Source organism: Thermobia domestica, chromosome 10 (genome assembly GCF_964235325.1).
Source record: "Thermobia domestica chromosome 10, izTheDome1.hap1.1, whole genome shotgun sequence".
Taxonomy (NCBI): domain Eukaryota; kingdom Metazoa; phylum Arthropoda; class Insecta; order Zygentoma; family Lepismatidae; genus Thermobia; species Thermobia domestica.
In genome coordinates, this window is record NC_137463.1 from 169,231,718 (window position 1) to 169,245,827 (window position 14,110).

Below are 14,110 nucleotides of genomic sequence, written 5' to 3' on the forward strand. Positions count from 1 at the left end.
AGTTGTGCATTTAAATTTTCATTTCAACCCAGCGAAGCGGGTAATATATGCTAGTTTTTAATATATAGAAATGACTTGCCACAATGTTTAGACTCTGCTAAAATTGTTTTATATGCTGACGATACAAATAACCGGAGAAACTTACGTTGAGTTATGTAATGCAGTAGATTCCACCATGTCTGCCGTCAGTGATTGGATGGATAGAAATAAACTAATACTAAACATAACAAAGTCTTCGTGCATGTGCTTTCACGTCGTAAAAAAACGAGATAAGAAAACGCCCTTGTGTAACAATTAACGGCAAAACGTTGAATTACGTCTCGGATATCAAATTTCTTGGTCTTTGGGTGTCAGATACATTAGACTGGAAAATTCACATTCAAAAATTATCTAGTAAATTGGCTCAAACCTGTTACGTGTTAAAGCTTTTCGAAATAGTGTCAGTCAGCATGTTCTGCTCACAACTTATTTTGGACTTTTCCATTCTAAATTGAAATATGGTATTGTGGTAAAAAAAATCACAGTCAAAAAAAAAAGTGATATATTTTAAATATTATTCATACAGGTGGAAAAACTAGAGATTAATTTATTTCTCTATGCTCATTGAATTAGAAGAGACCAGAAGTCTCCACCTAACAGTAAGAATTCTAAAAATTGTCCTATGCTACGTGACTTCTGTAGGTGAGTAGGTCACAACAGAAATAGGTTAAGAGGAATTTAACCACTGTTACACGATTCATATAAAAGACTGCCGTAAATTTGCTTCGGGGTTCAGTTGGTACAGTGGAGAAGCAAGGTAGTTGTTTTAAAGAGGTCTTCATCGTACAGAACATTGAGATGGATCTCTCCTGCCCATCAAAGGTTGGAACTTCTGGTCTCTTCTGCCGAATAATTCTGTAAGTGACGATCCTTCTACTTATCCCATAATTTGGAGAAATGTTGAATTGTAATGTTCAATAGGAAATGTTAAGAACTCTTACCATGTAATAGGAAATGTCTCCCATCTAATTCATAAATATTCAATTAACTTGCTTTCACTTTTTATTAGTTATTAAATTTTGTAACTACATTTAATTTGTCATTATATTTCAATAAATCATTTAAATGTACTAGCAACCCTTTTAACAATCATTTAAATTTGTTTCCATTATAATTAAAGGTGTATCTTATTTAGCTGTGACAGGCATTTTGGTTAGCCAATGCTCTTAACAAGATATTTCAATTACATTTACTAATTACGTTATGGCTAACAAAGTTAAATATCTCACCAAAGAAGAAAAGTACACCACATGGCTCTCTAGGCGATATATGACATGCTAAGAATCTCTTACATTTCCTTTGATCAATTGCAAATGCATTTTTCCATTTTTTGTACATTATTCTCATGCCAGTTTAACTGTGTTATGTTATTTATGGTTTGTGTACCAATAGACTTAGTTTTCACATTATTGTGCGCGTTTTGTTATGTCTAGACCTCGCCGCACTAGAGCGAATACGAGGAACATGTCTCAAGAAAATTCCGCTTCATCAAGTGGGTCAATCCCCCCTCCCTCTTCCCTTGCTATATTCTCGGGTCAACAAACTGAACGCGCCGATCGCTTTCTGGCGAATTTTGAAAGAATTGCAGCAATCTCTAATTGGGACGATACTAAACGTCGCACTATTTTTCCGTTATGTTTAAGTGACGTGCCAAAGTTCTGGTATCACTCAAAGCCGTCTCATGCAACATTAACTTGGAATGATTTAAAATCCGCTTTTTTGAAACAATTTGGACCAAATACCGCACCATTATCTGACATTGAGAATTACAGAAGCTGTTATCAACAGAACGGCGAATCTCTTTTACATTACATATACAGGAAAAAATATCTCAGTCAGCAGCTTGATCCCCAACCTGCATTTTCAGATTTTTTACAGGACACAATTACCAATATGTTACCTACTTATATCCTTGACTTTTCCCAACAAACCATTAATAATTTCGATCAATTGGTTACCGCAGCTGAAATTCGCCAAAGGGCAGATTGCTTAGCTCAAAGACGTCTCTCTTCATTAACTAACCCTCCACAGTCTTCCATCACCACACCTAATACGTCACAAGACGATGCGTTGAATAACATAATCTCTAAATTAGAAAATCTACAGGTTCAGATGAACACATATTGTAACAGTCAAAGCACCCCGCACACAGTGGCGTTTGCAGACGCCCACCCTCACTTTTCTTCGGTTCCTCCACAAAAAGGCAGAGATCTGTCGTATAATAGCAAAACAGAACATTTTTATGATCACAATTGTTCTAAAGGAAATTTTTCACGGTCTCCTAGTCGGGATAGACAGTTTAGTAAAGAACGCAGGGAAAGAAAAAATTCTTTCTCCGAATGTCGGGAATGTACTCATTCCCATAGCAGTACACAAAATGGTTGTTATGACCATTCACGGTCCCGCTCTAAATCGAAGGATTGTTCGTGCCATCAGTCTAATAACACAGACACTTCCAATCCTAAGAATGGTACCCAGAAACAAAATTCCCATAACGGGAAACAACAATTCAGGAATTCTCGTTCAAAAGGTTCTAAGAAGCACAATAACCGAAGTCAATATTCTTCAATGTTTTCTAACGTACCTCCGATGATGTATCCAGCATTTTTTCCCTACCAATTTCCAAATTTCTCTCCCTCAGCACTCAATCCGTATGCTAGTCCGTTTGTAGCTAATCAATCCACCCCATCACCCTTTGCTACCTTCCCCCCAGACAATCAAAAAAACTAATAAATCAAACGGAGGTTTCCCAGCCAGAACCTCCGCACGGGGTAGAATGGCCAATATCTAGCAGTAGTAGGCTGCCTAGTAACACTGTTAACACTGTGCCTGATTCAAACCAGCGTCTACAACAATGTGACGCGGTGCCCGCCTCACATAACGTTTGTATAGATAATGTTGGCAGCGCACCTAGTTCGAACCTTAAACCCCAATACAATAAGTATATAACCACTAACAGAAATTCGTCCTTTAACGCAGTAACTTCGTCAACTGTGACTCCCCAAACAAAGAGTAGCGACGGGGTTAATGATTTAGATAACGTAAAAGCGAACGATATTCACCGGGACTCGATCCCACGACCATCCCAGCCAAATTGTAGTCAGGTGCGTACCCCCTTGTTTAAGAAGCGTCAGTTAACGTTTATTAAAGGCATAATAGGTGAGAAACAACATCATTTTCTCTTGGATACGGGAGCAGAATGTAATATAATACCTTTATCAGCTTTGCCACCAAACTCCCATTGTTTTAATTTATCCACAACTCTACATGGAATTTCTAATACGCCAGTTCGGTTACTCAAAGCTATTACACTTCCTATCTTTATAGGAAATAAACAATTCAGCGTACTTTTTCGTGTTTCTCCATCAGCACAAATGCCTATAATAATAGGGAACCCGTTCTTAAACCAACATTCTGCAAAGTTAGATTATACTAAAAATGAGCTAATCTTGAAACGTTTTGGGAAAAAACCACCCTCGCAACACGATGACAATATTCAGGTTACGGTTTCTAAATTCGTTTCCGCTAACATTCCAGCCACCCGCAACTACCTTTTCGAAGTTGCCAGGCCAGTAACGGTTCCTCCTCACAGCGTTTCTATTCTTGAACTAAGTCTACCTATGAAAGGTGACGTCAGAGAGTTTTACCTCAATTCTCCCATTCACAAAAATATGAAATCGTGTTACACTGTTCACACAGTAGTCAACGCTGCTTTCCCCGCTATCCCCCTTGTCAACCCCACTGACCACGCTCAGCATTTTAAGAAGGGTACTGTTATTGTCTCTGGCATTCCTTTCAATAGCGAATATCAAACTCAACAGGTTAATATTGTCACTAAATTGTATGATCTTACTCCAGATCAAATAGAGTCACAGAAAAAAGAAAGGCACGAAAAAATCAAACACCTTGTAGTCCCCACCAAATTTAAAATAAATACTAAACTTAGTGACGATCAACAAAAACAAATACTAGATATCTTACTCAGTCATGTATGTGCTTTCAAATGGAGTAAAGAAGACTTTACAAAAATCACGAATTATTCTGCTTCACTGGATTTAGTAAACCGTACCCCATTTCAGGTTGTACCTTTTACGGTGCCTCACCGCCTTAGACCGAAAGTCAAACAGAAGGTCTTGGAGCTTCTCGACCAAGGAATATTAGAACCTGCCAATAGCCCTTACAGAAATAACGCGATTGCTGTGTTAAAACCGAATTCTAAGGATGATATACGGCTAGTCCTGGATTTGAGAAAATTGTCACAACACTGTGTATCTATAGCAGAACCGATCACTCCTATGAATGATGTTTTAGACCATCTTTCGAACTCAAGGTTCATGTGTTCAATTGATATGTCTTCATCTTTTTTCCAAATCGAGTTAGACGAAAAAGACAGAGATGCAACAGCATTTTCACTTCGTGATATTGATTTGCCACATGCTCAGTTTCGTTTAAAACGCTATCCCCAGGGCCATGTAAATGCGTCCATAAGTTTGCAACGAATTTTAAAAGAAATTTTCAAAGACATCCCGCGAAATCGTCTTTTAATCTACGTAGATGATTTTCTTCTTCACTCTGATTCCTTTGAAGAGCTTCTTGATACCTTAAAGCAAGTATTGGAAAAAGCTGAAGCTCACTCTGTTCTTTTTAATTTGGAAAAATCAGAATTCGGTGTTACCTCTACCAAATTTTTGGGACATGTGGTCTCGAATGGTCAGATCAGACCTGATCCTGCTAAACTAGAGGCCATATTGGAAATCCCTAGGCCTACTACTGTTAAACAATTAAAATCATGGCTTGCTACAATTAATTTTTATCGCTCTTACATGGTAAACATTTCAAACATCTTAGCACCATTATATGACGCTCTTAAAGGTTCCCCCCGAACTCTTAAGTGGGACAAGCATATGCAAGATGCATTCGAAACTGCACGCGAACTATTAACAATAGAACCGGTTTTAACTATATTTTCTACAGAAAACACACAACATTTACTCATGTGTGACAGTTCAAGTATTGGAATCGGAAGCGTTCTGCTGCAAAAACGAGAAAATGAAAGTGATTGGCATGCCGTTCATTACATTAGCGCGCGTCACCCTACCCGTGTCAAACCTCTTCCTATTTACAGTCAAGAGTTATTTGCCATATATTATTCGTTAGTGAAATTAAGAAAATACTTGTTAGGTGCTAAATTCACTATAGTAACCGATAATAAATCGTTATCGGCACTACAGAATACAAAGAACCTCTCAGCAAAGCACATACGTTGGCTCGAGTATATTAATTCTTTCAACTTCTCTATAGCACATGTAAAAAGTTCTCAAAATAGTATCAGTGACCTGCTATCTCGTAACCCCCTACCCTTTAAAGATGAAGATCTTGAAATCATTGAACCTGACGTCCACCCCTTAAGTCTGTTAGCATTGGACAGCAAAACAGACATTGCTAGTTTGCAAAGACAAGATTCTTATTTTTCAAAGGTCATAAACACTTTGCATGCACAAGATCAAAGCCACCCACAGTTCAATCTTTGGCGCAAGCAATTCACTTTTATGGATGGCATTTTATACAGAAAAATGCATTCAACCACGTCCCCTAGATTGTTAGTATGTGTACCACAAGTGTTAAGAAACACTGTTTTTCAAGAGGTACATGCTAATCAATTAACACATCCAGGGTACCTAAAGACATACTATATATTAAGATCTAAATACTTCATACGTAACATGAAAAATTGGTTGTATGATAAGATACGAAGCTGCCCAGATTGCGCCAAAAACAAAAGAAACTACCAACAGAATAATCTTCACGTCCAAACGCACCAACCCACAAGCCTTTTTCACACCTTTGTACTTGATTCGTGTGGAAAATTTCCAAAAACAACTTCCGGAGACTATCAATACATATATGTTGCTGTTGATATGGCATCATCCTTTTGCATAACCCACCCGGTGAAAGATATGACGTCAGACACGTTCATATCTTTCCTAATGGAACAAATAATAATACCATATGGGGTACCTTCGGTAATTTTACTTGACAAATCAAGTAATCACACAAGTGCGAAGACGAAAGAATTTCTGCAGTCCATGAACATTTCAGTGAAATATTCCTTACCATTAGGCCACTTTTCGCAAGGTGCAGTGGAACAGAAAATACAACAAGTTCAGAATGCGCTAAAATTCCTTTCAAGAAACAACAAGGAAGAGTGGCACCTATTTTTACCCCAAGCCACTGCCTCCGCGAATCAAACTCCCAATACTAAATTCTGTTCTAGTCCGTTTGAGCTCGTGTATGGCGTCCAACCTCGACTGATTATTGATAATTTATTAAGAGTTCCCATTCAACATACAGATAATCATGATCGCCTGTTACATCTAGACGAGCTACGATCATTAGTCAACTACCAGAGACATAAAGCTTTCACCGATCTAAAGGCTAAAATCGAATCAAAGAAAGTTCCAACCACGTATCAACCTAACCAAATGGTATTAGTAAAAAATATATATCGCAAACCAAATGAACCAGCTGCTTTCAGACAGGATTATTTAGGTCCATTCCGTCTAATTTCGAAGATTGACAACAACTCCTACAATGTAGAAATGGATGGAAAGATACAACCAATATCTAAGACTAGATTAAAGCACTATTTTCCTGACGTAGCTCCTGACGTACAATTTGAAACGAAATATAGGAACTTCTGGAAGCACAACACTCGTTAATACACCAAAAACTTTAACTCATAGAACTAACGACCTTGTCTCACGTTCCATGATTAAAAAAAAAAAAAAAAAGAAAAAAGAAAAAAATGAACTTCCGACATATCACAATTAATCATCCACTGCCTTTAACAGGTTCACGACTTTCATTGCACAGGATAGGCCTACATATCTCACACGCACACTAATAAGGGGGAAACATCTTTTATTTTTAACCAATCCATCTCTTAAATGTTTACAGTAAACGCTCCTGCATTACTGATTATAAGTATCTCACTGCGCTTAGACCCCGAAAAAACTTTCATTTTTGCCAACCAATCACGAGCGAGTATTTTTCTTTTCATTTTTAATGAGCGTGTTGTCAAAACATCTGGTCTGGGAATTCCTTCCTCCCCCAAGCCCAAACACCTGGATTCCTTAGTTGTTTGTTGAATACACTGAAAAACGGAAAATTGAAAGTTATTTCGTTCAAGATAGATTTCAATACTAAATCTTTGCCACTTGAATATATTGATGCAGTTCAAATATCATTGTTTCCATCAACTAACTTTATTCTTAACAACTGTAGAATGTAACTAATTTTCGTATACCTTTCAGTGAAAATTTCGTTGTACTACAGACTTATGTGATGCATAAAAAAACGTGTTGATGTACGTTTTTTTACAAATGTGTTTATTTTCAGATGCGCTTTCTTGGGCTTCTTATCTCCTTACCCATCCCTACAACTTGACCCATCCGCTGTTCTTATTTCAGTGGGAGCAGAATTCTCCAAAATTCCTTCCGCAATCCCATTCTCCTTCCTCTCGCCGCTGGTTTATTCTTTCCAATTGCCAACCATCGAAACTAATAAACTTGATCTTGACTGTTCTCCTACCAATAACACGAGATTTTGCCTACCACTTTTGAAAATATTACTTGCCTCAAATAACTTTTCTTCGGATCTTCTTCGGGCCACATATAATTCAAAATTCGGCTTTGTTCCCCAGAATACGCGCTCAACACGCGCGCTTCTCCCATTTATCGGAGATATATTGCATTTCATAGGTGGTACTACAACTGATTCTCAATTAGCCCAATTTACAACAAACGAAAACGAATTAAAAAATCATATCATTGATTTAGAACATAAACAGTTATCTGTTCACTCAGAGATACGCAACATTTCTATCTCTGTTTCTCGTCTTGCTTCAGAAACAAGGGACAGTTTCAAAGACGTTCAACAAGCATTTTCTCGTATAATACAGGATGAACAAAATATTCAAACTTCTCTCTTGACTGATCATAAGCTCTTAGTATCTTTCATACAGCTATTTTTTAACCTCGATCATATGCTCTTGAATAAACTACATCAAATTTTGGAAATGAATATTTTTAATGATATCTATTCGGCGTGTAATCAAAATCGAATTTCAAGTACTTTAATTCCTTATAATACTTTGAAGAATGACTTTCTTAAACTCAATAAGCGATTATTAAACAAAAACGTTCATATTAATCCCCTTTTTACTCCTCAGTTGGCCTATTCCATGAACATTGCTTCTTGTAAACTTACTCCTACTATGGCTTACATAACAATACAAGTACCGGTGTTACCCTTAAATACCTATTATTCATTGCAACGTATTCATTTCTTTCCTATTTCTACTGGCAACGAAACTTGTACCTTAAATATTAAATCAACTTTTGCTCTGTTTAATTCAACCCATACAATCCCGCTTTCAGACTATGATTTAATCCAGTGCTCATACTCCCCAAACCCTTTTTTCTGCAAAATTCCCACCATAACTCCCCAATCTAAATCGACCTCTATTTGCCTCCACCACCTTCGTTATCCTAAAGTTGCCGGACTATATAAGCATATATGCCAATTTTCTTGTACTGAAGACCGTCCATTTACAATCACACAGATTTCTAATACATTCTACGTTCTTACAAATCCTCCCCTGCCCCTATACTTTCTATCGCCGAGCGGTATTAGATCTGAAATCCAGACACATAAAGCTTTTACGATCAAGATATTACTTCCTTGTGAATATATACTACTATCTAACAATGGTATTCTTATACAGCAAACCACATTATGTGTTAGGACTAACGTAATCCCCAGACACCTCGTATTACATCATGCATTGCTTATCAATGATAACTTATTTTCACTCCCGCCGGATCGAACCTTTAACTTTCAATTAAACTTCAGTAACTTGCCTCTTAATTACAGTAAACGTATCTCCCCTATACAACCTATAAATACTACGTTTGAAACTCTTTCTTGGTCAACATGGATTCCTCACGGTTTTGTAATACCTGTTCAAACTACCCTAACTTCGTTACAGACATTATTAGCAATTTGTAATACTATTTGTATTATTATTCTCTTTCGGCAAATAAGAGCTCTAACCCCGAGACATTTTTCTAATGTTCCGGAAAGTATTCCTTTACACGACTCCACTTAATGTTTTTTTTTCTCTTTCCAGCCTATACACGCTCGCTATTTTCCTCTCCTTACCCCAGCCAGCCTATGCCTTTTCCTATTTTGACATTTCCCTAATTGTCGTCACTCCTCTCACCCTACTATTGTTAATAACACTAGGCCTACTCTGCTGCAAAAGATGGATTATTTATCGTACTTACAGACGTGTTATACGCGAACCCCCTGTTCCCTTAACACCTATACCAAATTCCGAAATCTTAACAATTTCACAGATAACAAACCTTCCGCGCCAACCCACACCCCCTTGTTCACCTAAGTATTTACCTGTAGCCCACCCACTCTTCAAGCAATCTTCTACCTCCGCATATTGATAATTGTGATCTCTTAAGTCAGCTGTGTCCCTACTACAGTTACAATATTTTATACTTTGTATATAATAAAATATGCCTTAGTTTTAAGTTTAATATATATATATATATTCATTTATGGGAAATTATTAAGGGAAAACTTATTTTATTACTATCGACATAGTTTCATTCTCTCCTCATTCTCTCAGTAAAAGGGAATCTCTCTTGAGACATCATTATCATTATTTTACCCGTATTTAATTGACTATTGTCTCAGTAATATGATTATGTGGGAGCTTTTTCTATTGGTAATACGGATCATCATCCTATGAATTAACTATAACTGGCATGAAAAAAAAAAAAAACTTTTCTCCCTCTCTTTACCGTTTATGACACACCTCCTTCATCCTATCTTAACTACCAAGACACCCACAATACGTCACAAATCACAAGCAGAAGGACTTCTACCAGTGACCTCCAGAAGCTGATCCTAGAACGACCTTATGAGAATCCTGCTGATCCAGAGCTGTTCCATGGAGACCTGCCTGCAATCATCGGAGTTACTACCCGAAGCTGCATATCAATACTATATTGAATCCCTGTTTGGTTCTCCAACTGTCCTCAATATCTCCAGGAAACTGCATTAAAGCCTTTTGAACTGGAAATATCTTAGGCTTATAACTGTGCTCCCCAAAGTACTTCACGACGTGATACAGTGCCAGCTAACAGACTATGGGTTCTACAATGCTTTGCAGTGCATCTCACAGCTTCTAAGTCCATGGTTTTCATCCAGTGAAAATGTAGGACAAAGATCTTCGTAGCTCGGTTACGAAGCCATGCAAATGTGTTATATTAATAACACTTCAATCTTAAGATTAAAAACACTGACCCATCTTATAAACACTCGTTGAGACTATGTTCTTACAATACGATCAATATATCAGTGTGACTAATAAGTATAAGAAAGTGACAAAAGTAAACGACGGAATAACATGGAGTGGACTTCGATAACGGACCACTAGAACTGTCGCCCCTTTTGTGCTTTATCTACCAAGTGAACACTCGCTGGGATACACAATCACGAATTGAATTTGCTGTGTGTGTGTGTTTTTTTTTTAAAGAAGAAGGCTCATTTATAATCAAATACGTCGAACTTTACACAATATCCAAAGTGAAGTCAAAGAGACTGGTTAGTAAACAGTTTTTTTTTTTCTCACAGAAAAATGTGCATTAAACGAACAGTGCATCAACTTGTGTTGAATGTTCTTATCTGTGTGTATAATAAGTGACTCCTTTAGGAATCAGTGAAAGTAACGCTATTTTTGCTTTAAAAAAAAGAAAGAAAAAAAACAGCACACAATCGAAAAAAAATAGTGATCACAACATACATTAAAAAGTAATGTGTGATGAATTTACTCTAGGAGGGGTAATGTGGTAAAAAAAATCAGTCAAAAAAAAAAGTGATATATTTTAAATATTATTCATACAGGTGGAAAAACTAGAGATTAATTTATTTCTCTATGCTCATTGAATTAGAAGAGACCAGAAGTCTCCACCTAACAGTAAGAATTCTAAAAATTGTCCTATGCTACGTGACTTCTGTAGGTGAGTAGGTCACAACAGAAATAGGTTAAGAGGAATTTAACCACTGTTACACGATTCATATAAAAGACTGCCGTAAATTTGCTTCGGGGTTCAGTTGGTACAGTGGAGAAGCAAGGTAGTTGTTTTAAAGAGGTCTTCATCGTACAGAACATTGAGATGGATCTCTCCTGCCCATCAAAGGTTGGAACTTCTGGTCTCTTCTGCCGAATAATTCTGTAAGTGACGATCCTTCTACTTATCCCATAATTTGGAGAAATGTTGAATTGTAATGTTCAATAGGAAATGTTAAGAACTCTTACCATGTAATAGGAAATGTCTCCCATCTAATTCATAAATATTCAATTAACTTGCTTTCACTTTTTATTAGTTATTAAATTTTGTAACTACATTTAATTTGTCATTATATTTCAATAAATCATTTAAATGTACTAGCAACCCTTTTAACAATCATTTAAATTTGTTTCCATTATAATTAAAGGTGTATCTTATTTAGCTGTGACAGGCATTTTGGTTAGCCAATGCTCTTAACAAGATATTTCAATTACATTTACTAATTACGTTATGGCTAACAAAGTTAAATATCTCACCAAAGAAGAAAAGTACACCACAGTATATTCTGTGCAGGGTGCGAAATCATTTGAAAATGGTGGGGGGGAAGAAGTTCAGCGGTCCATACTAATGTCTCACTGTACTTAACACATCAAGTGGGAGCTCCAAAAAGTTTAAATATTCATGTATTATTATTATTATTATTATTATTATTATTATTATTATTATTATTATTATTATTATTATTATTAATAATAATAATAATAATAATAATAATAATAATAATAATAATAATAATAATAATAATAAATGTTTAAACTAGTCGTCGTTGTTATTTAAAAGACTTTAATAGTGGTATTTATTCATTTAACCTAAATTAGTACACTTATCTACTGCATTTAATATACATTTCGGTGCGTATGGTCCAAGGTTAGACTTCCTGGGAGCACAGTCCCCTTGTGTTTACCATCATAAGGGGAACTACATTCACGAAAATAGTGGTATGGGATCTAGAAGTCAGAAATAATAGCGCGTGAGAACCAATGTGCTAACCAAGCATTAGACATATGAAGTTCAAGCGCTCCACCTGACCAGCCATAGAGTCCCATGAACTGTAGAGCCAGAGTATAGTTTTTATTATTATTTGTGAAATTCATGTTTCTTCACTGTATTTAGTGCTTCAATTTAGGTGCATTTCGCCAGCCCCCCCACCTTGGAGTTTCGAAACAAAACCTATGCCAATCGTTTGTGCTACGTTTGTGCCGGAATGTACCGCAAAAATTTTCGTTTGTACCACTTCCGGTACGAAGTTATAAGGGTTTTAAAGTGGGGGGCTGGGGAAACGGCAGCCCCCCCACCTAGGAATTTCAAAACAAAACCTATGCCAATCGTTTGTGCTACGTTTGTGCCGGAATGTACCGCAAAAATTTTCGTTTGTACCACTTCCGGTACGAAGTTATAAGGGTTTTAAAGTGGGGGGGCTGGAGAAACGGCAGCCTCCAAACTTGGAATTTCGAAACAAAACCTATGGCAATCGTTTGTGCTAGGTTTGTGCCGGAATGTACCGCAAACATTTTCGTTTGTACCACTTCCGGTACGAAGTTATAAGGGTTTCAAAGTGGGGGGGCTGGAGAAACGGAAGCCTCAAAACTTGGAATTTTGAAACAAAAGGTATGCCAATCGTTTGTGCTACGTTTGTGCCGGAATGTACCGCAAAAATTTTCGTTTGTACCACTTCCGGTACGAAGTTATAAGGGTTTTAAAGTGGGGGGCTGGAGAAACGGCAGCCTCCAAACTTGGAATTTCGAAACAAAACCTATGGCAATCGTTTGTGCTACGTTTGTGCCGGAATGTACCGTAAACATTTTCGTTTGTACCACTTCCGGTACGAAGTTATAAGGGTTTTAAAGTGGGGGGGGGGCTGGAGAAACGGCAGCCTCCAAACTTGGAATTTCGAAACAAAAACTATGCCAATCGTGTGTGCTACGTTTGTGCCGGAATGTACCGCAAAAATTTTCGTTTGTACCACTTCCGGTACGAAGTTATAAGGGTTTTAAAGTGGGGGGGGCTGGGGAAACGGCAGCCCCCCACCTAGGAATTTCAAAACAAAACCTATGCCAATCGTTTGTGCTACGTTTGTGCCGGAATGTACCGCAAAAATTTTCGTTTGTACCACTTCCGGTACGAAGTTATAAGGGTTTTAAAGTGGGGGGGCTGGAGAAACGGCAGCCTCCAAACTTGGAATTTCGAAACAAAACCTATGGCAATCGTTTGTGCTACGTTTGTGCCGGAATGTACCGCAAAAATTTTCGTTTGTACCACTTCCGGTACGAAGTTATAAGGGTTTTGAAGTGGGGGGCTAGGGAAACGGCAGCCTCCAACCTAGGAGTTTCAAAACAAAACCTATGGCAATCGTTTGTGCTACGTTTGTGCCGGAATGTACCGCAAAAATTTTCGTTTGTACCACTTCCGGTACTAAGTTATAAGGGTTTTGAAGTTGAGAGGCTGCAGAAACGGAAGCCTGCAACCTTGGAATTTCGAAACAAAAACTATGCTAATCGCTTGTGCTACGTTTGTGCCGGAATGTACCGTAAACATTTTCGTTTGTACCACTTCCGGTACGAAGTTATAAGGGTTTTAAAGTGGGGGGGGGGCTGGAGAAGCGGCAGCCTCCAAATTTGGAATTTCGAAACAAAAACTATGCCAATCGTGTGTGCTACGTTTGTGCCGGAATGTACCGCAAAAATTTTCGTTTGTACCACTTCCGGTACGAAGTTATAAGGGTTTTAAATTGGGTGCCTGGAGAAACGGCAGCCTCAAAACTTGGAAATTCGAAACAAAAGGTATGCCAATCGTTTGTGCTACGTTTGTGCCGGAATGTACCGCAAAAATTTTCGTATGTACCACTTCCGTTACGAAGTTAT

The 14,110-nt window shown here is 37.6% G+C and overlaps 1 protein-coding gene across 3 annotated transcripts in view; it reads left to right on the plus strand.

Annotated features, from left to right (window-relative positions):
• The first annotated feature begins 574 nt into the window (after nucleotides 1–574).
• Nucleotides 575–14,110, plus strand: part of LOC145662832 (uncharacterized) — a 52,296-nt gene continuing 38,760 nt past the window's right edge. The window contains exons 1-2 of one of the 3 annotated variants that reach the window (XR_014127108.1): nucleotides 575–896; nucleotides 9,230–11,353. Coding sequence is in view for 1 of the 3 variants with exons in the window: in XM_081728741.1 (XP_081584867.1) it covers nucleotides 838–896; nucleotides 7,438–9,208 (1,830 nt within the window). In the remaining 2 variants the exon portion in view is untranslated. The other 2 variants (XR_014127107.1, XM_081728741.1) reach the window with 2 other exon arrangements.